Source organism: Cherax quadricarinatus, chromosome 50, assembly GCF_038502225.1.
Source record: "Cherax quadricarinatus isolate ZL_2023a chromosome 50, ASM3850222v1, whole genome shotgun sequence".
Lineage (NCBI taxonomy): Eukaryota > Metazoa > Arthropoda > Malacostraca > Decapoda > Parastacidae > Cherax > Cherax quadricarinatus.
The window spans coordinates 19,538,627-19,563,626 of NC_091341.1; the positions used below are offsets into that span (position 1 = coordinate 19,538,627).

Consider the following 25,000-nt stretch of genomic DNA (forward strand, 5'->3'; position numbering starts at 1 on the left):
CCAGCATTCATACAGCGTCTCATAATGCCTTGCCAGTCGTCTTCCTTCCATGGATCCAGCGAACTAGTGACGGAAATTCTACAGTAACATAAACGTAATTCAGCTGTAGTGGACGACCCCAGCTACACTAATGACACCAGCATGTGGGATGCTCTTTCATCCCAAACAAGACCAGCTGAAATACTCCAGTTCGGACAGTCCCATCGTGATAAAGACTTATGCAGCTAGACTCAAGAAATCGTAATGACACGATTGCAAACAAACCATACCCCCGGCCGGGATTGAACCCGCGGTCATAGAGTCTCAAAACTCCAGCTAACGCGACGGGCTGGAGTTTTGAGACTCTATGACCGCGGGTTCAATCCCGGCCGGGGGTATGGTTTGTTTGCAATCGTGTCATTACGATTTCTTGAGTCATGTTGACGGCAGTGAAGGGACTTGAGCTAGAGTTCGTCACGGCCACGCTAGCTGGAGATTCGTCTGTAAAAACTTGCATTTGTGGTCACAGTGGTGCCTTTGCTAACCTTCCTATGGTGTAGAAATATACCTAGTTGGATGAATCTTATTGTGGCTAGCTGGTCTAGTGGCTAACGCGACGGGCTGGAGTTTTGAAACTCTATGACCGCGGGTTCAATCCCGGCCGGGGGTATGGTTTACTTATGCAGCTATCTGAGAAGGATCGAGTTGCCGAGGGAGTCAGCTTGTCTCTTAGGTAAAAATACCCATGACTTGATTTACTCCTAATATTTCCAGTCTCTGTGATTAGCATACGTCTTAACCCATGGGCCCTTCGCACTGCAGTGGCTCTCCGCCTTGCTGCCCTCTTTCACACTGAATATAAATATATATATATATATATATATATATATATATATATATATATATATATATATATATATATTTGTGTCAAAGTAGTACGTGATCAACATGGTCTGCATGGTGTGAACTGTACGAGTTTCAAAGGATGACATGTATGGTGTCCCGCAAGGATGTTCCCAGATGTGCGAATCATGTGTAAGATGTAGAAAGTATCCCCACATCCTTTGTGTCACAATAGGCCTACAAGAATTTCGAAGAACTTTTCAATCGTATAATGACATAGGATCTAGGGAGAGGTTAGTATGATACAGCAATTGGAGGCCATGGGAAGACGCTGAGGTCAACACATCTACCTCAGGATTTCCAAGGAGAGAGAGAGCGCCACTGTCTCACCTGGATGGTCATCCTTGATCTCAGATTATAAGTATTTATGTGAATCGCTAAACCCATATGGGTCATTGAACCCAAGGAGTGGGAGGCTTGATCCTCCCAGAGTCGATAAAACTCTACGTAGAGCGGAACGTTGTCTTCGTGATTTGTTTACACTCGTGTTATATGCGATTTCCTAACAACTTATACCGCATATTGTGTCCTCGTATCCACACAAGTTGTACTATTCAGATACCACACACACAGTGTTATTAGTCAGTGGTCCAAGTCGGACCGAAACGTCGTCACAAGCGTCTTTCTCTTATGTGCGGATTATTTGTGCATTGATCCAGTTAAGATATTGTGCTTTTTTGTTCTTCAGAAAAGAGAAGCACTCCAGTAAGTCTACTGGTCCATAGTAGTCAGATGTTAAGCTGTAAATGGCGTCCTTACAGTCCATTTCTCATTGCTGTACATGAGAGGGCACCTGTCATGTTAATAGCTGCTATTCTCCAGCAACACGTTTAAAAACTCAGCCCTACTGAAGGTAGGATTAAGGAGACTTGCCCATATGTCTCACCCTGTCCAAGATGCGACCCAAAACAGTCTACTAACAGGTATCTGTTTATTATCATTTGATTGTTATAATCATAACTAATTGCTAAACCCGTAAGGGTCGTGCAGTTAAGCATTAATAATTGAAACGAGGGAAGCAGATGTAAGGAAATATACCCATTTCTTGCCTTGTGCCGGATCCAACCCACAACAGTCACATAAAAGTATATATATCACGAATAAGACATATGTGTTCATATGTTTCAACAGCAAATATACCCAGCTGTTGTACATGTATCTTACTGTAATAACAGGTACCTATTTACTGCTAGGAGAAAAGAGGCTAGCAGGTGTCAGGAGACTAGATATCAGGGAAGCTGAGAGATAACCTACTAGCACTTACATATCTATCACATTCTTCCCCTACGGTAAGGGGGCCTTGATGATGGCCAAGGGCTCGTATTCCAAGGAACTGAAGCTTCTCGCATCAAACATCAGAGGTCTTGATGAATAATGTTTCGTGTCATCAATAAAAAAAATTGCATATCGTTACTGTAGATTGATTTTGTATCAAGTGTATTGTCTCACTCACCCGACCTCAAAAAATACAATCTTTGGTCAAAATTCCTGCGTGCGTACGTGCATGCGTGTACGTGCATGGTTACGTACTCACCTAATTGTGGTTGCAGGGGTCGAGACTCAGCTCCTGGCCCCGCCTCTTCACTGATCGCTACTAGGTCCTCTCCCTCTCTGCTTCCTGAGCTTTGTCATACCTCTTCTTAAAACTATGTATAGTTCCTTGTGTACGTGTGTGCATGCTTGCGCACTCACGTGTTTGAGGTTCATGGGGTTGATTCTCAGCTCCTGGCCCTCCCTCCTTCCCATACCTATTCTTAAGAACCTGCCTAACATCCTCAAAGTATATAGGCACTGTGCAATTTCCTTTAATAATAATAATAACAATAATAATTCATAATAACTATTACTACTACTACTACTACTAATAATAAACTTGCTTTTGGCATCCTGTTTGCTGGAGGGTGTGCTGGGGGGTATTGCTGGGGGGTATTGCTGGGGGGTATTGCTGGTGGGAGTGCTGGAGGGTGTGCTGGGGGTATTGCTGGTGGGTATTGCTGGTGGGAGTGCTGGAGGGTGTGCTGGGGGGTATTGCTGGTGGGAGTGCTGAAGGGTGTGCTGGGGGGTATTGCTGGTGGGAGTGCTGGAGGGTGTGCTGGGGGGTATTGCTGGTGGGAGTGCTGAAGGGTGTGCTGGGGGATATTGCTGGTGGGAGTGCTGAAGGGTGTGCTGGGGGGTATTGCTGGTGGGAGTGCTGAAGGGTGTGCTGGGGGGTATTGCTGGTGGGAGTGCTGGAGGGAGTGCTGGGGGTTATTGCTGGTGGGAGTGCTGAAGGGTGTGCTGGGGGATATTGCTGGTGGGAGTGCTGAAGGGTGTGCTGGGGGATATTGCTGGTGGGAGTGCTGAAGGGTGTGCTGGGGGGTATTGCTGGTGGGAGTGCTGGAGGGTGTGCTGGGGGATATTGCTGGTGGGAGTGCTGAAGGGTGTGCTGGGGGTATTGCTGGTGGGAGTGCTGAAGGGTGTGCTGGGGGGTATTGCTGGTGGGAGTGCTGAAGGGTGTGCTGGGGGGTATTGCTGGTGGGAGTGCTGGAGGGTGTGCTGGGGGGTATTGCTGGTGGGAGTGCTGGAGGGTGTGCTGGGGGATATTGCTGGGGGTATTGCTGGTGGGAGTGCTGTAGGGTGTGCTGGGGGGTATTGCTGGTGGGAGTGCTGGAGGGAGTGCTGGAGGGTGTGCGGGGGGGTATGGCTGGTGGGAGTGCTGGAGGGTGTGCTGGGGGATATTGCTGGTGGGAGTGCTGGAGGGTGTACTGGGGGATATTGCTGGTGGGAGTGCTGGAGGGTGTGCTGGGGGGTATTGCTGGTGGGAGTGCTGGAGGGTGTGCTGGGGGATATTGCTGGTGGGAGTGCTGGAGGGTGTGCTGGGGGATATTGCTGGTGGGAGTGCTGGAGGGTGTGCTGGGGGTATTGCTGGTGGGAGTGCTGAAGGGTGTGCTGGGGGGTATTGCTGGTGGGAGTGCTGGAGAGTGTGCTGGGGGGTATTGCTGGTGGGAGTGCTGGAGGGTGTGCTGGGGGTATTGCTGGTGGGAGTGCTGGAGGGTGTGCTGGGGGGTATTGCTGGTGGGAGTGCTGAAGGGTGTGCTGGGGGGTATTGCTGGTGGGAGTGCTGGAGGGTTTGCTGGTGGGTATTGCTGGTGGGAGTGCTGAAGGGTGTGCTGGGGGGTATTGCTGTGGGTATTGCTGGTGGGAGTGCTGAAGGGTGTGCTGGGGGTATCGCTGTGGGTATTGCTGGTGGGAGTGCTGAAGGGTGTGCTGGGGGTATTGCTGTGGGTATTGCTGGTGGGAGTGCTGAAGGGTGTGCTGGGGGGTATTGCTGCGGGTATTGCTGGTGAGAGTGCTGAAGGGCATGTGCTGGGGGGTATTGTTGTGGGTATTGCTGGTGGGAGTGATGAAGGGTGTGCTCGGGGGTATTGCTGGTGGGAGTGCTGAAAGGTGTGCTGGGGGTATTGCTGCGGGTATTGCTGGTGGGAGTGCTGAAGGGCATGTGCTGGGGGGTATTGCTGTGGGTATTGCTGGTGGGAGGGTGGGAGTGCTGAAGGGTGTGCTGGGGGGTATTGCTGTGGGTATTGCTGGTGGGAGTGCTGAAGGGTGTGCTGGGGGTATTGCTGTGGGTATTGCTGGTGGGAGTGCTGAAGGGTGTGCTGGGGGATATTGCTGTGGGTATTGCTGGTGGGAGTGCTGAAGGGTGTGCTGGGGGTATTGCTGTGGGTATTGCTGGTGGGAGTGCTGAAGGGTGTGCTGGGGGGTATTGCTGTGGGTATTGCTGGTGGGAGTGCTGAAGGGTGTGCTGGGGTATTGCTGTGGGTATTGCTGGTGGGAGTGCTGAAGGGTGTGCTGGAGGTATTGCTGCGGGTATTGCTGGTGGGAGTGCTGAAGGGCATGTGCTGGGGGGTATTGCTGCGGGTATTGCTGGTGGGAGTGCTGAAGGGTGTGCTGGGGGTATTGCTGTGGGTATTGCTGGTGGGAGTGCTGAAGGGTTTTTCTGGGGGTATTGCTGCGGGTATTGCTGGTGGGAGTGCTGAAGGGCATGTGCTGGGGGGTATTGCTGTGGGTATTGCTGGTGGGATGGTGGGAGTGCTGAAGGGTGTGCTGGGGGGTATTGCTGTGGGTATTGCTGGTGGGAGTGCTGAAGGGTGTGCTGGGGGTATTGCTGTGGGTATTGCTGGTGGGAGTGCTGAAGGGTGTGCTGGGGGTATTGCTGTGGGTATTGCTGGTGGGAGTGCTGAAGGGTGTGCTGGGGGTATTGCTGTGGGTATTGCTGGTGGGAGTGCTGAAGGGTGTGCTGGGGGTACTGCTGTGGGTATTGCTGGTGGGAGTGCTGAAGGGTGTGCTGGAGGTATTGCTGCGGGTATTGCTGGTGGGAGTGCTGAAGGGCATGTGCTGGGGGGTATTGCTGCGGGTATTGCTGGTGGGAGTGCTGAAGGGTGTGCTGGGGGTATTGCTGGTGGGAGTGCTGAAGGGTTTTTCTGGGGGTATTGCTGCGGGTATTGCTGGTGGGAGTGCTAAAGGGCATGTGCTGGGGGTATTGCTGCGGGTATTGCTGGTGGAAGTGCTGAAGGGTGTGCTGGGGGGTATTGCTGCGGGTATTGCTGGTGGGAGTGCTGAAGGTCATGTGCTGGGGGTTATTGCTGTGGGTATTGCTGGTGGGAGTGCTGAAGGGTGTGCTGGGGGTATCGCTGTGGGTATTGCTGGTGGGAGTGCTGAAGGGTGTGCTGGGGGGTATTGCTGTGGGTATTGCTGGTGGGAGTGCTGAAGGGTGTGCTGGGGGGTATTGCTGCGGGTATTGCTGGTGAGAGTGCTGAAGGGCATGTGCTGGGGGGTATTGTGGGTATTGCTGGTGGGAGTGATGAAGGGTGTGCTCGGGGGTATTGCTGGTGGGAGTGCTGAAAGGTGTGCTGGGGGGTATTGCTGCGGGTTTTGCTGGTGGGAGTGCTGAAGGGCATGTGCTGGGGGGTATTGCTGTGGGTATTGCTGGTGGGAGTGCTGAAGGGTGTGCTGGGGGGTATTGCTGTGGGTATTGCTGGTGGGAGTGCTGAAGGGTGTGCTGGGGGTATTGCTGTGGGTATTGCTGGTGGGAGTGCTGAAGGGTGTGCTGGGGGATATTGCTGTGGGTATTGCTGGTGGGAGTGCTGAAGGGTGTGCTGGGGGTATTGCTGTGGGTATTGCTGGTGGGAGTGCTGAAGGGTGTGCTGGGGGGTATTGCTGTGGGTATTGCTGGTGGGAGTGCTGAAGGGTGTGCTGGAGGTATTGCTGCGGGTATTGCTGGTGGGAGTGCTGAAGGGCATGTGCTGGGGGGTATTGCTGCGGGTATTGCTGGTGGGAGTGCTGAAGGGTGTGCTGGGGGTATTGCTGTGGGTATTGCTGGTGGGAGTGCTGAAGGGTTTTTCTGGGGGTATTGCTGCGGGTATTGCTGGTGGGAGTGCTGAAGGGCATGTGCTGGGGGGTATTGCTGTGGGTATTGCTGGTGGGAGGGTGGGAGTGCTGAAGGGTGTGCTGGGGGGTATTGCTGTGGGTATTGCTGGTGGGAGTGCTGAAGGGTGTGCTAGGGGTATTGCTGTGGGTATTGCTGGTGGGAGTGCTGAAGGGTGTGCTGGGGGTATTGCTGTGGGTATTGCTGGTGGGAGTGCTGAAGGGTGTGCTGGGGGTATTGCTGTGGGTATTGCTGGTGGGAGTGCTGAAGGATGTGCTGGGGGTACTGCTGTGGGTATTGCTGGTGGGAGTGCTGAAGGGTGTGCTGGAGGTATTGCTGCGGGTATTGCTGGTGGGAGTGCTGAAGGGCATGTGCTGGGGGGTATTGCTGCGGGTATTGCTGGTGGGAGTGCTGAAGGGTGTGCTGGGGGTATTGCTGGTGGGAGTGCTGAAGGGTTTTTCTGGTGGTATTGCTGCGGGTATTGCTGGTGGGAGTGCTAAAGGGCATGTGCTGGGGGTATTGCTGCGGGTATTGCTGGTGGAAGTGCTGAAGGGTGTGCTGGGGGGTATTGCTGCGGGTATTGCTGGTGGGAGTGCTGAAGGTCATGTGCTGGGGGTTATTGCTGTGGGTATTGCTGGTGGGAGTGATGAAGGGTGTGCTGGGGGGTACTGCTGTGGGTATTGCTGGTGGGAGTGCTGAAAGGTGTTCTGGGGGTATTGCTGTGGGTATTGCTGGTGGGAGTGCTGAAGGGTGTGCTGGGGGTATTGCTGTGGGTATTGCTGGTGGGAGTGCTGAAGGGTGTGCTGGGGGGTATTGCTGTTGGTATTGCTGGTGGGAGTGCTGAAGGGTGTGCTGGGGGTATTGCTGCGGGTATTGCTGGTGGGAGTGCTGAAGGGCATGTGCTGGGGGTATTGCTGTGGGTATTGCTGGTGGGAATGCTGAAGGGTGTGCTGGGGGGTATTGCTGCGGGTATTGCTGGTGGGAGTGCTGGAGGGTGTGCTGGGGGTATTGCTGTGGGTATTGCTGGTGGGAGTGCTGAAGGGCATGTGCTGGGGGTATTGCTGTGGGTATTGCTGGTGGGAATGCTGAAGGGTGTGCTGGGGGGTATTGCTGTCGGTATTGCTGGTGGGAATGCTGAAGGATGTGCTGGGGGGTATTGCTGCGGGTATTGCTGGTCGGAGTGCTGAAGGGCATGTGCTGGGGGTATTGCTGCGGGTATTGCTGGTGGGAGTGCTGGAGGGAGTGCTGGGGGTATTGCTGTGGGTATTGCTGGTTGGAGTGCTGAAGGGTGTGCTGGGGGTATTGCTGTGGGTATTGCTGGTGGGAGTGCTGAAGGGTGTGCTGGGGGGTATTGGTGCGGGTATTGCTGGTGGGAGTGCTGAAGGGCATGTGCTGGGGGTATTGCTGTGGGTATTGCTGGTGGGAATGCTGAAGGGTGTGCTGGGGGGTATTGCTGCGGGTATTGCTGGTGGAAGTGCTGGAGGGTGTGATGGGGGGTATTGCTGTGGGTATTGCTGGTGGGAGTGCTGAAGGGTGTGCTGGGGGGTATTGGTGCGGGTATTGCTGGTGGGAGTGCTTAAGGGCATGTGCTGGGGGTATTGCTGTGGGTATTGCTGGTGGGAATGCTGAAGGGTGTGCTGGGGGGTATTGCTGCGGGTATTGCTGGTGGAAGTGCTGGAGGGTGTGATGGGGGGTATTGCTGTGGGTATTGCTGGTGGGAGTGCTGAAGGGCATGTGCTGGGGGTATTGCTGTGGGTATTGCTGGTGGGAATGCTGAAGGGTGTGCTGGAGGGTATTGGTGCGGGTATTGCTGGTGGGAGTGCTGGAGGGTGTGCTGGGGGTATTGCTGGTGGGAATGCTGAAGGGTGTGCTGGGGAGTATTGCTGCGGGTATTGCTGGTGGGAGTGCTGGAGGGTGTGCTGGGGGTATTGCTGCGGGTATTGCTGGTGGGAGTGCTGAAGGGCATGTGCTGGGGGTATTGCTGTGGGTATTGCTGGTGGGAATGCTGAAGGGTGTGCTGGGGGGTATTGCTGCGGGTATTGCTGGTGGGAGTGCTGGAGGGTGTGCTGGGGGTATTGCTGTGGGTATTGCTGGTGGGAGTGCTGAAGGGCATGTGCTGGGGGTATTGCTGTGGGTATTGCTGGTGGGAATGCTGAAGGGTGTGCTGGGGGGTATTGCTGTCGGTATTGCTGGTGGGAATGCTGAAGGATGTGCTGGGGGGTATTGCTGCGGGTATTGCTGGTGGGAGTGCTGAAGGGCATGTGCTGGGGGTATTGCTGCGGGTATTGCTGGTGGGAGTGCTGGAGGGAGTGCTGGGGGTATTGCTGTGGGTATTGCTGGTGGGAGTGCTGAAGGGTGTGCTGGGGGTATTGCTGTGGGTATTGCTGGTGGGAGTGCTGAAGGGTGTGCTGGGGGGTATTGCTGTGGGTATTGCTGGTGGGAGTGCTGAAGGGTGTGCTGGGGGGTATTGGTGCGGGTATTGCTGGTGGGAGTGCTGAAGGGCATGTGCTGGGGGTATTGCTGTGGGTATTGCTGGTGGGAATGCTGAAGGGTGTGCTGGGGGGTATTGCTGCGGGTATTGCTGGTGGAAGTGCTGGAGGGTGTGATGGGGGGTATTGCTGTGGGTATTGCTGGTGGGAGTGCTGAAGGGTGTGCTGGGGGGTATTGGTGCGGGTATTGCTGGTGGGAGTGCTGAAGGGCATGTGCTGGGGGTATTGCTGTGGGTATTGCTGGTGGGAATGCTGAAGGGTGTGCTGGGGGGTATTGCTGCGGGTATTGCTGGTGGAAGTGCTGGAGGGTGTGATGGGGGGTATTGCTGTGGGTATTGCTGGTGGGAGTGCTGAAGGGCATGTGCTGGGGGTATTGCTGTGGGTATTGCTGGTGGGAATGCTGAAGGGTGTGCTGGAGGGTATTGGTGCGGGTATTGCTGGTGGGAGTGCTGGAGGGTGTGCTGGGGGTATTGCTGGTGGGAATGCTGAAGGGTGTGCTGGGGAGTATTGCTGCGGGTATTGCTTGTGGGAGTGCTGAAGGGTGTGCTGGGGGGTATTGCTGCGAGTATTGCTGGTGGGAGTGCTGAAGGGTGTGCTGGGGGGTATTGCTGCGGGTATTGCTGGTGGGAGTGTTGAAGGTTGTGCTGGGGGGTATTGGTGCGGGTATTGCTGGTGGGAGTGCTGAAGGGTGTGCTGGGGGTATTGCTGCGGGTATTGCTGGTGGGAGTGCTGGGGGGTATTGCTGCGGGTATTGCTGGTGGGAGTGCTGAAGGGTGTGCTGGGGGGTATTGCTGCGGGTAATGCTGGTGGGAGTGCTGAAGGGTGTGCTGGGGGGTATTTCTGCGGGTATTGCTGCGAGTATTGCTGGTGGGAGTGCTGAAGGGTGTGCTGGGGGGTATTGCTGCGGGTATTGCTGCGGGTATTGCTGGTGGAAGTGCTGAAGGGTGTGCTGGGGGGTATTGCTGTGGGTATTGCTGGTGGGAGTGGTGAAGGGTGTGCTGGGGGGTATTGCTGCGGGTATTGCTGGTGGGAGTGCTGAAGGGTGTGCTGGGGGTATTGCTGCGGGTATTGCTGGTGGGAGTGCTGGGGGTATTGCTGTGTGTATTGCTGCGGGTATTGCTGGAGGGAGTGCTGGGGGGTATTGCTGCAGGTATTGCTGGTGGGAGTGCTGGGGGTATTGCTGCGGGTATTGCTGGTGGGAGTGCTGGAGAGAGTGCTGGGGGTATTGCTGGAGGGAGTGCTCCCCTCAATGAAGGGTCCTTGATGCTGGTGAGGGGCTCTTGATCTAGGAAACTGGATCTGTGCTCCAGTTCCCTGAATTAAGCCTGAATACCTTCCATCCCCTTCCCCCACAGGCGCTGTATAATCCCTACGGGTTTAGCGCTCCCCATGATTATAATAATAATAATAATGGAGGGAATGCTAGTGGGAGTGCTGGTGAGAGTGTTGGAGGGAGTGCTGATGGGGGTGTTGGAGGGAGTGCTGGTGAGAGTGTTTAAGGAAGTGCTGATGGGAGTGTTGGAGGGAGTGCTGGAGGGAGTTTTGGAGGGAGTGCTGGTGAGAGTGTTGGAGGGAGTGCTGGTGGGAGTGTTGGAGGGAGTGCTGGTGAGTGTTCGAGGGAGTGCTGGTGGAAGTGTTGGAGGGAGTGCTAGTGGGAGTGTAGGAGGGAGTGCTGGTGAGTGTTCCAGGGAGTTCTGGTGGGAGTGCTGGTGGGAGTGTTGGAGGGAGTGCTGGTGAGTGTTGGAGGGAGTGCTGGTGGGACTAATGTTGGGAGTGTTGGAGGGAGTGCTGGTGGGACTAATGTTGGGAGTGTTGGAGGGAGTGCTGATGAGAGTGTTGGAGGTAGTGCTGGTGGGAGTGTTGGAGGGAGTGCAGGTGGGAGTGTTGGAGGGAGTGCTGGTGAGAGTGTTGGAAGGAGTGCTGGTGGGAGTGTTAGAGTGCTAGTGGGAGTGTTGGAGGGAGTGCTGGTGAGGGTGTTGGAGGGAGTGCTGGTGGGAGTGTTGGAGGGAGTGCTGATGAGAGTGTTGGAGGGAGTGCTGGTGGGAGTGTTGGAGAGAGTGCTGGTGAGAGTGTTGGAGGGAGTGCTGATGAGAGTGTTGGAGGTAGTGCTGGTGGGAGTGTTGGAGGGAGTGTTGGAGGGAGTGCTGGTGAGAGTGTTGGAAGGAGTGCTGGTGGGAGTGTTAGAGTGTTAGTGGGAGTGTTGGAGGGAGTGCTGGTGAGGGTGTTGGAGGGAGTGCTGGTGGGAGTGTTGGAGGGAGTGCTGATGAGAGTGTTGGAGGGAGTGCTGGTGGGAGTGTTGGAGGGAGTGCTGATGAGAGTGTTGGAGGGAGTGCTGATGAGAGTGTTGGAGGGAGTGCTGGTGGGAGTGTTGGAGGGAGTGCTGATGAGAGTGTTGGAGGGAGTGCTGGTGAGGGTGTTGGAGGGAGTGCTGGTGAGGGTGTTGGAGGGAGTGCTGGTGAGGGTGTTGGAGGGAGTGCTGGTGAGGGTGTTGGAGGGAGTGCTGGTGGGAGTGTTGGAGGGAGTGCTGGTGAGGGTGTTGGAGGGAGTGCTGGTGGGAGTGTTAGAGGGAGTGCTGAGAGTGTTGGAGGGAGTGCTGGTGGGAGTGTTGGAGGGAGTGCTGGTGAGGGTGTTGGAGGGAGTGCTGGTGGGAGTGTTGGAGGGAGTGCTGGTGAGGGTGTTGGAGGGAGTGCTAGTGGGAGTGTTGGAGGGAGTGCTGATGAGAGTGTTGGAGGGAGTGCTGGTGGGAGTGTTGGAGGGAGTGCTGATGAGAGTGTTGGAGGGAGTACTGATGAGAGTGTTGGAGGGAGTACTGGTGAGGGTGTTGGAGGGAGTGCTGGTGAGGGTGTTGGAGGGAGTGCTGGTGAGGGTGTTGGAGGGAGTGCTGATGAGAGTGTTGGAGGGAGTGCTGGTGAGGGTGTTGGAGGGAGTGCTGATGAGAGTGTTGGAGGGAGTACTGGTGAGGGTGTTGGAGGGAGTGCTGGTGAGAGTGTTGGAGGGAGTGCTGATGAGAGTGTTGGAGGGAGTGCTGGTGAGGGTGTTGGAGGGAGTGCTGGTGAGAGTGTTGGAGGGAGTGCTGATGAGAGTGTTGGAGGGAGTGCTGGTGAGGGTGTTGGAGGGAGTGCTGGTGAGAGTGTTGGAGGGAGTGCTGATGAGAGTGTTGGAGGGAGTGCTGGTGAGGGTGTTGGAGGGAGTGCTGGTGAGAGTGTTGGAGGGAGTGCTGGTGAGAGTGTTGGAGGGAGTGCTGGTGAGTGTTGGAGGGAGTGCTGATGAGAGTGTTGGAGGGAGTGCTGGTGAGGGTGTTGGAGGGAGTGCTGGTGAGAGTGTTGGAGGGAGTGCTGGTGAGAGTGTTGGAGGGAGTGCTGGTGAGAGTGTTGGAGGGAGTGCTGGTGAGAGTGTTGGAGGGAGTGCTGATGAGAGTGTTGGAGGGAGTGCTGGTGAGAGTGTTGGAGGGAGTGCTGATGAGAGTGTTGGAGGGAGTGCTGGTGAGGGTGTTGGAGGGAGTGCTGGTGAGAGTGTTGGAGGGAGTGCTGGTGAGAGTGTTGGAGGGAGTGCTGATGAGAGTTTTGGAGGGAGTGCTGGTGAGAGTGTTGGAGGGAGTGCTGATGAGAGTGTTGGAGGGAGTGCTGGTGAGAGTGTTGGAGGGAGTGCTTATGAGAGTGTTGGAGGGAGTGCTGGTGAGGGTGTTGGAGGGAGTGCTGGTGAGAGTGTTGGAGGGAGTGCTGGTGAGAGTGTTGGAGGGAGTGCTGATGAGAGTGTTGGAGGGAGTGCTGGTGAGGGTGTTGGAGGGAGTGCTGGTGAGAGTGTTGGAGGGAGTGCTGGTGAGGGTGTTGGAGGGAGTGCTGGTGAGAGTGTTGGAGGGAGTGCTGGTGAGAGTGTTGGAGGGAGTGCTGGTGAGGGTGTTGGAGGGAGTGCTGGTGAGAGTGTTGGAGGGAGTGCTGATGAGAGTGTTGGAGGGAGTGCTGGTGAGAGTGTTGGAGGGAGTGCTGGTGAGAGTGTTGGAGGGAGTGCTGGTGAGAGTGTTGGAGGGAGTACTATTACAATATTTTGAAAGGCATGCTGATAAACACAGTACGCGCAGCATTTCGAGAAGCTACCAGTTACTACGCCACTCGCTCTCTCATATTATATACACCAGGATATATACATCGAGCGGTGTGTCTCTCAATGTATGTACACTAAGAGCTTGCTTTAATCCCTGTTTTAGAGATTAGAGTATTCTTGACTCGTGTTGAATGCTTTATGTGTGGACTAATAGATATCAGATTTTAAAAGTGTGGACTGGTAAGCCAGTGGAAGGCTTCTGTCAAATGGCCAAAACCTCCAGTGGCGGATGAACATTTGGCTAAGACCTGGATCAAGAAACACTTGTCATGTTTCTTGAAAAACCTACAGACTAATAACTCTCGTGTAGTCGCTAGACTTCAAACTCAACTCACTATTAACTATCCTGTATCCCATCCAAGTGTTTTAGCACTCTATACGAAGAAAAACATTTCTATTACCGTAGCTTTTCTGCACTACCTTTGTCTCAGTTTACAACTGCGGTGGTATTTGTTCGTCAGGAAACTACTGAATTAATATCGTAAATACGTTTTTAATTTTAAGTATTGTAATACCCGGTCTAATTTTAGCCTAAGTTTAGTCAGATTAACTTAACGTTGTTGAAATATTTGATTGCGGATGTTCCCAGTGTTTTTATGCCATGTTATTGCAACAATGAATGTACATTTAACATGTTTGGGTAAACCATCGTTGCTTCACAAGCCAAGATCGCCAACTAAGCCTAAAATGTACTACATAAACACAGGGCCTGTCATTATACATGTAAATAGATATCTCTTCATTGATATCTAAATAAAAATTGCGTTAACGTCTGCGGTAGCTACTGCACTCCGCGTATTAGAAACAGGAAAGTGCTGCTTTTATTGAGACCAGGAACACCTTTATCCTTCTGGAACGAACAGCTTCGTGGGGCGCTAGTTTATCCTGGTGTTGTGAACAGCCTCAGGGGGGCGCTAGTTTTTCCTGGTGGAACGAACACCTCCTTCACCAGGAAAACTGGTTAGTAAATCTGCATACGATTTTATATTTGCTGTCTGTTAGTGGTTCTGGGGATTGACGACTCTCTGAGATAGACACGTTCTAGTCGCTTGAGAAGGATTGATTAACATTATGTTGGAAAACCTGTACAGTCATAGATCCTCGCACAGTCACATGGCCGCCCTGCATTTCAGATCTATTGTTAGTTATTTTGGTCAGAGTTTCCTTGTCATGACGTTAAGTGTACGTCCCTCTGGGCGTGAAGCAAACCCAATATAACAGGAGGAGGGTTGTGATGGGGCAGTAGCGTGGGTGAGCTGGCTCAAGCTGGAGCTGGCTTTTTCAAGGATGGATATACCTAGGCCTCACTCTGTCTAGTGCATATTTAAAGTGCTCCTTAATTGCCGAGTCTGTTGGGTCCATCCTCGATATTCCAGGCTTCTCTTTCCCTCTCTGCCCGTAACTAATCCTCCCTCGAAAGATATTGAAGATACAATCTTCGGTCATCAAGAACTCACATCTATGAAAAGTCTACTTTCAGAGCCTTAGATCCTTAGTTCCTTGCTCAATGTTACAGATATATTAAGGATTATTTGGGTGGGCTATTATGTTCCTCAAACATATACAAAGCTTCTGGCTCTTCACTTACTGTCCTCAGCCCTTGAGATCTGGGGTTAGGGCATAAGTCTCTCATCGCACAGGGACGTTGGGGCCAGCACTCAGACCCTACAACAACCTCTTATGCCTCTGAATGATGGACCTGATATGGTGCACTATAGGTAAGATCCTGGCAAGTGTTAATACGAAAGCACCTGTGATTTTAGACTTCTTTAAAAAAAAGTAAAAAAAAAAAAAAATGTAATGTTATTTTTTCTCTAATCCATTTTTTTAGCTAAATTTATATTTATTTTCCCCTCATGGAAGGTTCCTTGATGTTGGTGAGGGGCTCTTGATTTAGGGAATTGGATCTGTGCTCCAGTTCCCCGAATTAAGCCTGAATGCCTTCCACATCCCCCCTCTACGGGTTTAGCGCTTCCCCCTTGATTATAATAATAATAATAATATATTTATTTCTTTACTGACACGTGAAATCGTATTAACAGGACTGTAAACAACTTGTGGAATGGACATAACCCTTGACAAGGCATGTCAGCAAGCCAAAGTTCGCCCGACAGTGGAGTGAGTGTTGGCCGGGTAATTTTAAGATTGCTTTGCCAAGGGTCGAGTCCTGTCATTTCCATGAGTTATTCTTTATTGTCAGTAAATTTAGTAATAACATTATGCTTTATCTTGTAGGAGTGTGTTTCAGGGAATATTTAGATGTATAATTGTGTTTGTGTTGCAGAAACCACTTTATTGAGAGTTGTTTGTGTATTGCAGGAACCGCGACGGGTCCGGTGGGGAGCGGCAGGATGGAGGCCGAGCGCTTCCTCCTCAAATGGAACAACCACCAGAGTAACCTGGTGACGGTGTTCGACCAGCTATACGAACAAGAAGCCTTCACTGACGTCACTCTCGCCTGCGACGGAAGAACCTTCGCTGCCCACAAAGTGATCCTATCGGCGTGCAGCCCGTACTTCCAGGCGCTGTTCTTGGGCAACCCCTGCAAGCATCCTATCATTTTCATGAGAGACGTACGAGCAGGAGACCTAGAGGCACTTCTCTCTTTCATGTACCGTGGGGAGATCAATGTCCACCAACATGATCTCTCCTCGTTTCTCAAAACGGCTGAGAGTCTCCAGATCAAAGGGCTCTCCGATTCCTCGGAGAGACACAAGGAGACCTCGAAGATCCTGGAAGCGATGGAACGGAAATTCTGCTCGCCAGGGTTGCAACAGTCACATCTCAACACCGCCACGCCTACCATCGGCAGCACCGCCATCGGGGTACCCATAATGCCCAACGTCAACAACACGGAGTCCCTCACACCCCCGGCTAAGAAATTCAAGTCTCTGGATGATCTGCCGAGGATTCTACCCAAAATGAAGCCTTTACCCACGCCCCCCGGGCTGGTGACGCCTGTGCCTGGGCTCCTCACGCCCATCACCCTCGCTGCTACTGTCATGAAGAACGCCGCCCATGCCGCCCACGTTGCTCACAACGCCCACATCAGTCCGCCCACGCCAGAGACCACCAATTCCTCCCCAACCACCGATTCCTCGACGCCGCCCAAGGACAGAAAGAAGGTCAGTAAGTTATTTTCTCCGTGATTCATGTACACTCTGGAGGTTTTACCAGTCACCTCGAGCTTATCATCAAACTGTTCGCTTCCAGCAGAAAAATAAACTTGTGGATAAAACTACACATGCGCCGCTCTTCAACCTGCCGGTGTATCTTCACCTAATAAAGATGGATACAGTCGCACATGCGCAGTATATCTTCATCTACACATTTAGTATCACCACTTATGTTCTCCGGCTAGAAAAATAATCATTTATCCAGTTTAAGCTTAGCATTAACTAACACAATCACATTCTAACCTCATGTCCACTAGTCTACTCATAGACCTATTAAAATGATAGACCTACTGATGCGATAGACTTATTAACAGTGATAGATCTATTAATATAGTCATTAATTAAAATGATAGACCTATTAACATGATAGATATGTTAATATCATAGACCTGTTAATACCATAGACCTATTAATATCATAGCCCTATTATAATGATAGACCTATTAAAATGGTAGACCTATTAAAAATCTCATATGCTAACAAGACAACATTCGAGTTATGACATTTGATTGAGAATACGTTTCGACCACCAGGACTTAAGTGCTCAGTCTGGTGGGCGAAATTTTGCAGTAGAACGCCATAAAGTTCATACTGTACCTTACTAATATACAGTCATACTGTACCTTACTAATATACAGTCATACTGTACCTTACTAATATACAGTCATACTGTACCTTACTAATATACAGTCATACTGTACCTTACTAATATACAGTCATACTGTACCTTACTAATATACAGTCATACTGTACCTTACTAATATACAGTCATACTGTACCTTACTAATATACAGTCATACTGTACCTTACTAATATACAGTCATACTGTACCTTACTAACATACAGTCGTGCTACGGGATTGTTGAGCAGTCAAGACGAATATTCTCGAGTTTTTCATGTTTATCTTTGAATCTTTGATGGGTTTGGCGGCCTGGTCTCTGACCGGCCAGGCTGTTGGTGGGGGCACAGAGTGCTGTAGGCGACGGAAAGAGCTTGGTCATCTGTCGCAATGTAGTCTGCAGTGTCGTTAAGCTTAGTGCACTACTGTGTTGCATTACGAAAGATGAGCTGTCAACCAGTGTTAACGTGAGCGTTGTTGTGTCATCTGACGGTGTCACATCTCGTTACCTCCCACCAGGTGTCACACCGTCTCACCAGATGTCACACCGTGCCACCACCAGGTGTCACACCGTGTCACCACCAGGTGTCACACCGTGTCACCACCAGGTGTCACACCGTCTCACCACCAGGTGTCACACCGTCTCACCAGATGTCACACCGTGCCACCACCAGGTGTCACACCGTGTCACCAAGTGTCACACTGTCACCTCACCAGGTCACACCATGTTACCACCAGGTGTCGCACCGTGTCACCTTCGTGTCACACTATGTCATCTCTCGCCAGGTCACACCATGTTACCGCCAGGTGTCACACGGTGTCACCATCAAGTGTCACACTATGTCATCTCACCACGTCACACCATGTCACCACCAGGTGTCACACCGTGTCACTGTCAAGTGTCACACCACGTCACCTCTCACCAGGTCACACCATGTCACCACCAGGTGTCACCATCAAGTGTCACACTACGTCACCTCTTACCAAGTCACACCATGTCAGCACCAGGTGTCACACCGTGTCACCAAATGCCACAATGGGTCACCTCTCACCAGGTCACACCATGTTACCACTAGGTGTCACATGTCACCACTAGGTGTCACACCGTGTTACCATCAAGTGTCACACTATGTCACCTCTCACCAGGTCACACCATGTCACCAGGTGTCACACCGTGTCACCAAGAGTGTCACACTATGTCACCTCTCACCAGGTCACACCATGTTACCTCCAGGGGTCACACCGTGTCACATTCAAGTGTCACACTATGTCACCTCTTACCAGATCACACCATGTCACCACCGGGTGTCACACCGTGTCACCATCAAGTGTCACACTACGTCACCTCACCAGGTCACACCATGTTAACACCAGGTGTCACACCGTGTCACCATCAAGTGTCACACTACGTCACCTCTCATCAGGTCACACCATGTTACCACCAGGCGTCACACCGTGTCACCATCAAGTGTCACACTATGTCACATCTCACCAGGTCACACCATGTTACCACCAGGCGTCACACCGTGTCACCATCAAGTGTCACACTGTCACCTCTCACCAGGTCACACCATGTTACCACTAGGTGTCACACCATGTCACCACCAGGTGTCACGCCGTGTCACCATCAAGTGTCACACTATATCACCTCTCACTGGGTCACACCGTGTCACCACCAGGTGTCACACCGTGTCACCATCAAGTTTCACACTACGTCACCTCTCACCAGGTCACACCATATCACCACCAGGTGTCACACCGTGTCACCATCAAGTGTCACACTATGTCACCTCTCACTAGGTCACACCATGTTACCTCCAGGTGTCACACCGTGTCACATTCAAGTGTCACACTATGTCACCTCTCACCAGGTCACACCATGTCACCACCAGGTGTCACACCGTGTCACCATCAAGTGTCACACTACGTCACCTCACCAGGTCACACCATGTCACCACCAGGTGTCACACCGTGTCACCATCGTGTCACTATGTCACCTCACCAGGTCACACCATGTTACCACTAGGTGTCACACCATGTCACCAGGTGTCACACCGTGTCACCATCAAGTGTCACACTGTCACCTCACCGGGTCACACCATGTCACCACCAGGTGTCACTATCAAGTGTCACACTACGTCACCTCTCACCAGGTTACACCATGTCACCACCAGGTGTCACACCGTGTCACCATCAAGTGTCACACTACGTCACCTCACCAGGTCACACTATGTCACCACCAGGTGTCACACCGTGTCACCATCACGTGTCACACTATGTCACCTCACCGGGTCACACCATGTCACCACCAGGTGTCACACCGTGCCACCATCAAGTGTCACACTACGTCACCTCACCAGGTCACACTGTCACCACCAGGTGTCACACCGTGTCACCATCAAGTGTCACACTACGTCACCTCTCACCAGGTCACACCATGTCACCACCAGGTGTCACACCGTGTCACCATCAAGTGTCACACTACGTCACCTCTCACCAGGTCATACTATGTCACCACCAGGTGTCACACCGTGTCACCATCAAGTGTCACATGTCACCTCTCACCAGGTCACACTCCGGGTCACACCTACACAGAAAAGTGTTCACCAGTGTGATAAAACTAGGAGATTCTAGACACAAGATGTCATCTCTAAATCCGTTGTAGCTTTCTCTTATTTCTTTCAAGTTGGTAAGACAGTCTCCATTTGTAGTGCCTTAGCCAGCATGGTAGTCACTGATATTAGGCTCTAGTCTGGTGCTTCCTGGACATTTACTTTATTGTCTATAGGGATTATATTTGTGTTTTCTAGCCGTCTGGCAGTTGCCCTGCGTCTGTCAGCTTACGAAACATCAAGGGACCTCCAAACACGTATTTCAGAACACCAATACGCAAGCAGGTCTGACGACACAAGGAATGCCTGCGTACAACACCGTAATTCACACAACCACTTGATAAACTACAGAAACTCAAGACTTATCGCCACAGAAGACAACACTCAATACCGAAGAATCCTGGAATCATCACTTATTTCTATATCCGACAACTTCAACCAGAATAGTGGCTTCTATAACATAGCTGAACCACTTGCCAAGAAACTTCTTCATCGCTATCCCACATAAGAACACTGTAGAAGGTCTGCTTACAAACTTATCCAATCTCCTTTCCAAGCTACCCAAGTTTTTAGACTCTATAACCCCACTCGGTACATCATCAGATGCAGCATTCTTCACCTGACCTCAGCCGGACTATAAATACTCGCGTTCCTTCCACCCCAGGTAGTTCTGTTTGTGACTTGAAAAAGCCCACTGTGTGGGCGAAACGTAGTCAATAAAGGATCACATTATACTGCATTTGTGTTTATATTGCCATTGTGTCGGTATTTTATACCATTTATTTCCAGATATGCTTGGTGTTATACTCACCCCCAGATCTTTTTCCTTGAGTGAGGTTTGCGGTCTTTGGCCATCTAAACTATATTGTGTCTGCGGTCTTCTTTGCCCTTCCCCAATCTTCATGACTTTGCATTTGGCAGGGTTAAATTCAAGGAGCCAGTTGCTGGACCAGGCTTGTAGCCTGTTCAGGTCTCTTTGTAGTCCTGCCTGATGTGTGTGTGTGTGTGTGTGTGTGTGTACTCACCTATTTGTACTCACCTATTTGTGGTTGCAGGGGTCGAGTCTTAGCTCCTGGCCCTGCCTCTTCACCGGTTGCTACTGGGCCCTCTCTCTCCCCGCTCCATGAGCTTTATCAAACCTCGTCTTAAAACTGTGTATGGTTCCTGCCTCCACTACGTCATTTTCTAGGCTATTCCACTGCCTTACAACTCTATGACTGAAGAAATACTTCCTAATATCTCTCTGACTCATTTGTGTCTTCAACTTCCAATTGTGGCCTCTTGTTTCTGTGTCCCCTCCCTGGAACATCCTGTCTATTTCCACCTTGTCTATTCCACGCAGTATTTTATATGTCGTTATCATGTGTCCCCTGACCCTCCTGTCCTCCAGTGTCGTCAGGCCGATTTCCCTTAATCTTTCTTCATAGGACATTCCCCTTAGCTCTGGAACTAACCTTATCGCAAACCTTTGTACTTTCTCTAGTTTCTTGACGTGCTTTATCAAGTGAGGGTTCCAAACAGGTGCTGCATACTCCAGTATGGGCCTGACATACACGGTGTACAGTGTCTTGAACGATATCTTACTAAGGTATCGGAATGCTGTTCTCAGGTTTGCCAGGCGCCCATATGCTGCAGCAGTTATCTGATTGATGTGTGCTTCCGGAGACATGCTCGGTGTTATACTCACCCCAAGATCTTTCTCTTTGAGTGAGGTTTGCAGTCTTTGGCCACCTTTGTACTTTCTCTAGTTTCTTGACGTGCTTTATCAAGTGCGGGTTCCAAACAGGTGCTGCGTACTCCAGTATGGGCCTGACATACACGGTGTACAGTGTCTTGAACGATTCCTTACTAAGGTATCGGAATGCTGTTCTCAGGTTTGCCAGGCGCCCATATGCTGCAGCAGTTATCTGATTCATGTGTGCTTCCTGAGACATGCTCGGTGTTATACTCACCCCAAGATCTTTCTCTTTGAGTGAGGTTTGCAGTCTTTGGCCACCTAGCCTATACTCTGTCTGTGGTCTTCTGTGCCCTTCCCCTATCTTCATGACTTTGCATTTGGCAGGATTAAATTCGAGAAGCCATTTGCTGGACCAGGTGTCCAGTCTGTCCAGGTCTCTTTGAAGTCCTGCCTGGTCCTCATCAGATTTAATTCTCCTCATTAACTTAACATCATCTGCAAACAGGGACACTTCCGAGTCTAACCCTTCCATCATGTCGTTCACATATACCAAAAATAGCACTGGTCCTAGGACCGACCCCTGTGGGACCCCGCTCGTCACGGGTGCCCACTGTGATACATCATTACGTACCATGACTCGTTGTTGCCTCCCTGTCAGGTATTCTCTGACCCATTGCAGTGCCCTTCCTGTTATATGCGCCTGATGCTCTAGCTTCTGCACTAATCTCTTGTGAGGAACTGTGTCAAAGGCCTTCTTGCAGTCCAAGAAGATGCAATCAACCCACCCCTCTCTCTTGTGTCTTCTGTTATTTTATCATAAAACTCCAGAAGGTTTGTGACACAGGATTTGCCTTCCATGAATCTGTGCTGGTTGGCATTTATACTCTTGTTCCGTTCCAGGTGCTCCACCACTCTCCTCCTGATAATCTTCTCCATAATTTTGCATACTATACACGTCAATGACACAGGTCTATAGTTTAGTGCCTCTTTTCTGTCTCCTTTTTTAAAAATGGGAACTACATTTGCCGTCTTCCATACCTCAGGTAGTTGCCCAGTTTCCAGGGACGTGTTGAACATTGTGGTAAATGGCACGCACAACATATTTGCTCCCTCTCTAAGGACCCACGGGGAGATGTTGTCCGGTCCCATTGCCTTTGAGGTATCGATGTCCCTTAGCAGTTTCTTCACCTCCTCCTCATCTGTATGTATGTCGTCCAACACTTGTTGGTGTATTCCTTGCTGGTGTCCCCATCTGGTCTGTCCCCCCAGAGTCCTTCCTGTCTCTACTGTAAATACTTCCTTAAATCTCGTGTTGAGCTCCTCACATACCTCTTGATCGTTTCTTGTGAGTTCTCCACCTTCTTTCCTCAGCCTTATCACCTGGTCCTTGACTGTTGTCTTCCTCCTAATGTGGCTATACAGCAGTTTCGGGTCAGATTTGACTTTCGATGCTATGTCGTTTTCATACTGTCGCTGGGCCTCCCTCCTTATCTGTGCATACTCGTTTCTGGCTCTTCTACTAATCTCCTTGTTTTCCTGGGTCCTATGCCTCCTGTACCTTTTCCATTCTCTGTTGCACTTAGTTTTTGCCTCCCTACACCTTCGGGTAAACCAAGGACTCGTTTTGGTCTTCCTATTATTTCTGTTTCCCTTGGGAACAAAACTTTCCTCTGCCTCCTTGCACTTTGTTGCCACATATTCCATCATCTCGTTTACTGATTTTCCTTCCATTTCTCTGTCCCACTGAACCTCCTGCAGGAAGTTTCTCATACCTGTGTAGTCCCCCCTTTTATAGTTTGGCCTGTCCCCTTCAGTTCCTGTTACCTTCTCCACTTGTAACTCTACTATATAATCAAAACTCAGAACCACGTGATCGCTAGCTCCAAGGGGCCTCTCGTAAGTGATGTCCTGTGTGTGTGTGTGTGTGTGTGTGTGTGTGTGTGTGTGTGTGTGTGTGTGTGTGTGTGTGTGTGTGTGTGTGTGTGTGTGTGTGTGCGTGCATGTGTATTTTCGCCAGTTGGATGTGTGCACCTGTACAGTACACCTGTGTGGCCTTAGTAGTGTCTGATGCAGCTGTTCTTGCCGCTTGTGTATCAGCGACCTTTGGGCAGCTACTGCACTGAGAGAGAGAGAGAGAGAGAGAGAGAGAGAGAGAGAGAGAGAGAGAGAGAGAGAGAGAGAGAGAGAGAGAGTGAGAGAGAACACAGCATCTTACAGGTCACTATATTCACTATGAGTCTGACAACCTATCAATCATATTGTGAGAATGTGACTCACAATGTCAGTCATCCTTTCTGAGTAATTATTGCAATGCTTGTCTGCACTGCATTTTATAACCCCATCTTCTTCTGGGTCATACTATTATTATTATTATTATTATTATTATTATTATTATTATTATTATTATTATTATTATTATTATTATTATTATTATTGCCCAAGCTACCCGTGTCACGCTGACCTTAACTGAGCAGCTCTAGGTATAAGACCTCGGCCAGTTGACCAAAAGCTCCAGCGGCGGGTCATCATATGACTAAGACCCGCTTCAGGAAACACCTGTCCTGTTTCGTGACAGATCTTACCTAACCTAACTTCCAGGCGTCCCCAGGTCACGTGATGCCCAGTTGGTGTCACACCACAAGGTTCCCAGGTCATGTGTTGGCCTTGTCTGTGACCCTTCCATGACCTGACAGACCATAGAGCTGAAGACTTCTCCAAGGTTAATGGACTGATTACAGCATCTTAACGGACTGATTACAGCATCTTAACTCATCGCTTTTACTGTCTACAATCCATTCTCTGTACGTATTTGACTGAAGAAGCCTACCGCGTACAGAAACGTTTCAACACTAATGATACGCAACTGTTGAACATATATCTTACTCATCAAGTTTAGAAACGTTCAGTCCCGCCACCCACCGTGATACAACTAGCACAAGTATATTTTGTGTACACTTAAGAGCACTGTAAAGGACATAGTGATATTTTAACCTTTAAAATTAGGATAAAAATCGTATCCCACATTATGTTTGAGTATATCTAACATAAATACTCATTTATAACTGAGATCATAGTAGTAGTAATAGTAGTAATAATAATAATAATAATAATAATAATAATAATAATAATAATAATAATAATAATAATAATAATAATAATAATAATATCAAACTACAAACTCGGGTTAGCCTAAGCCTTCCGGTCTGCATAATTAATATTAATTAATACCCACTAATTACCCAACACTAATTGCCCTCACACAGTACCAGTGGCTAAGAGCCTCATCCTCTCCATTGTTCTCCACACTCTGGTACCACAACAACGATATTCTATACGAACTGCGAAGGAATCAAATGTGATTTTCAGCCACATTAGGATCTGCAATAATTCTGCAAATTGGTCAGAAGTCAGAGTCTTGATTCCTTGCTTCTCTTGTCTTGAACGAAATATTATAGAATAGTATACAAACGTTCACGTTTTCACTCTGTGCCACGTCAGATGTGTGTACTCACCTATATGTGGTTGCAGGGGTCAGTTCACAGCTCCTGGCCCCGCCTCTTTGCTGGTCGCTACTTGGTTCACTTCCTCTTTTTAAAGCTATGTATGGATCCTATTTCTCAACTCGGAAACATTCTGTCCCTGTTCACCTTCTTAATTCCTCTCAGTATTTTGTATATTGTTATCATATCTTCCCTCGTCCTCCAGTGCATCACTGTTACTACTACTACTACTACTACTACTACTGCTACTACTACTACTACTACTACTACTACTACTACTACTACTACTACTACTACTACTACTTTACTACTACTACTAATAATAATAATAATAGTTATAACAGTAATTTATAATTATTATTATTATTATTATTATTATTATTATTATTATTATTATTATTATTGTTATTATCAAAGGACTCCTGGCGGTGTAACTATTTACTCGGTAGATGGCGCTGAGCACCACTGTATTGCAGGTTAGGTTAGCAAAACTAAGATAGTTTGCGTGGTAGTTTGCTAGTTTAGCTGTGATTGCAGTG

At 50.3% G+C, this 25,000-nt stretch overlaps 1 protein-coding gene across 4 annotated transcripts in view; it reads left to right on the forward strand.

Annotated features, from left to right (window-relative positions):
• The window catches only part of LOC128695384 (protein abrupt), a 145,659-nt gene that overhangs the window by 40,902 nt on the left and 79,757 nt on the right, over positions 1-25,000 (forward strand). Inside the window, exons 1-2 of one of the 4 annotated variants that reach the window (XM_053785930.2) lie at positions 14,107-14,594; positions 15,196-16,001. In XM_053785930.2, coding sequence (XP_053641905.1) covers positions 14,567-14,594; positions 15,196-16,001 — 834 coding nt within the window. In that variant the 5' untranslated portion in view covers positions 14,107-14,566. Of the gene's footprint in view, positions 1-14,106; positions 14,595-15,195; positions 16,002-25,000 lie in introns of those variants that run through there. The other 3 variants (XM_053785932.2, XM_053785933.2, XM_053785931.2) reach the window with 3 other exon arrangements.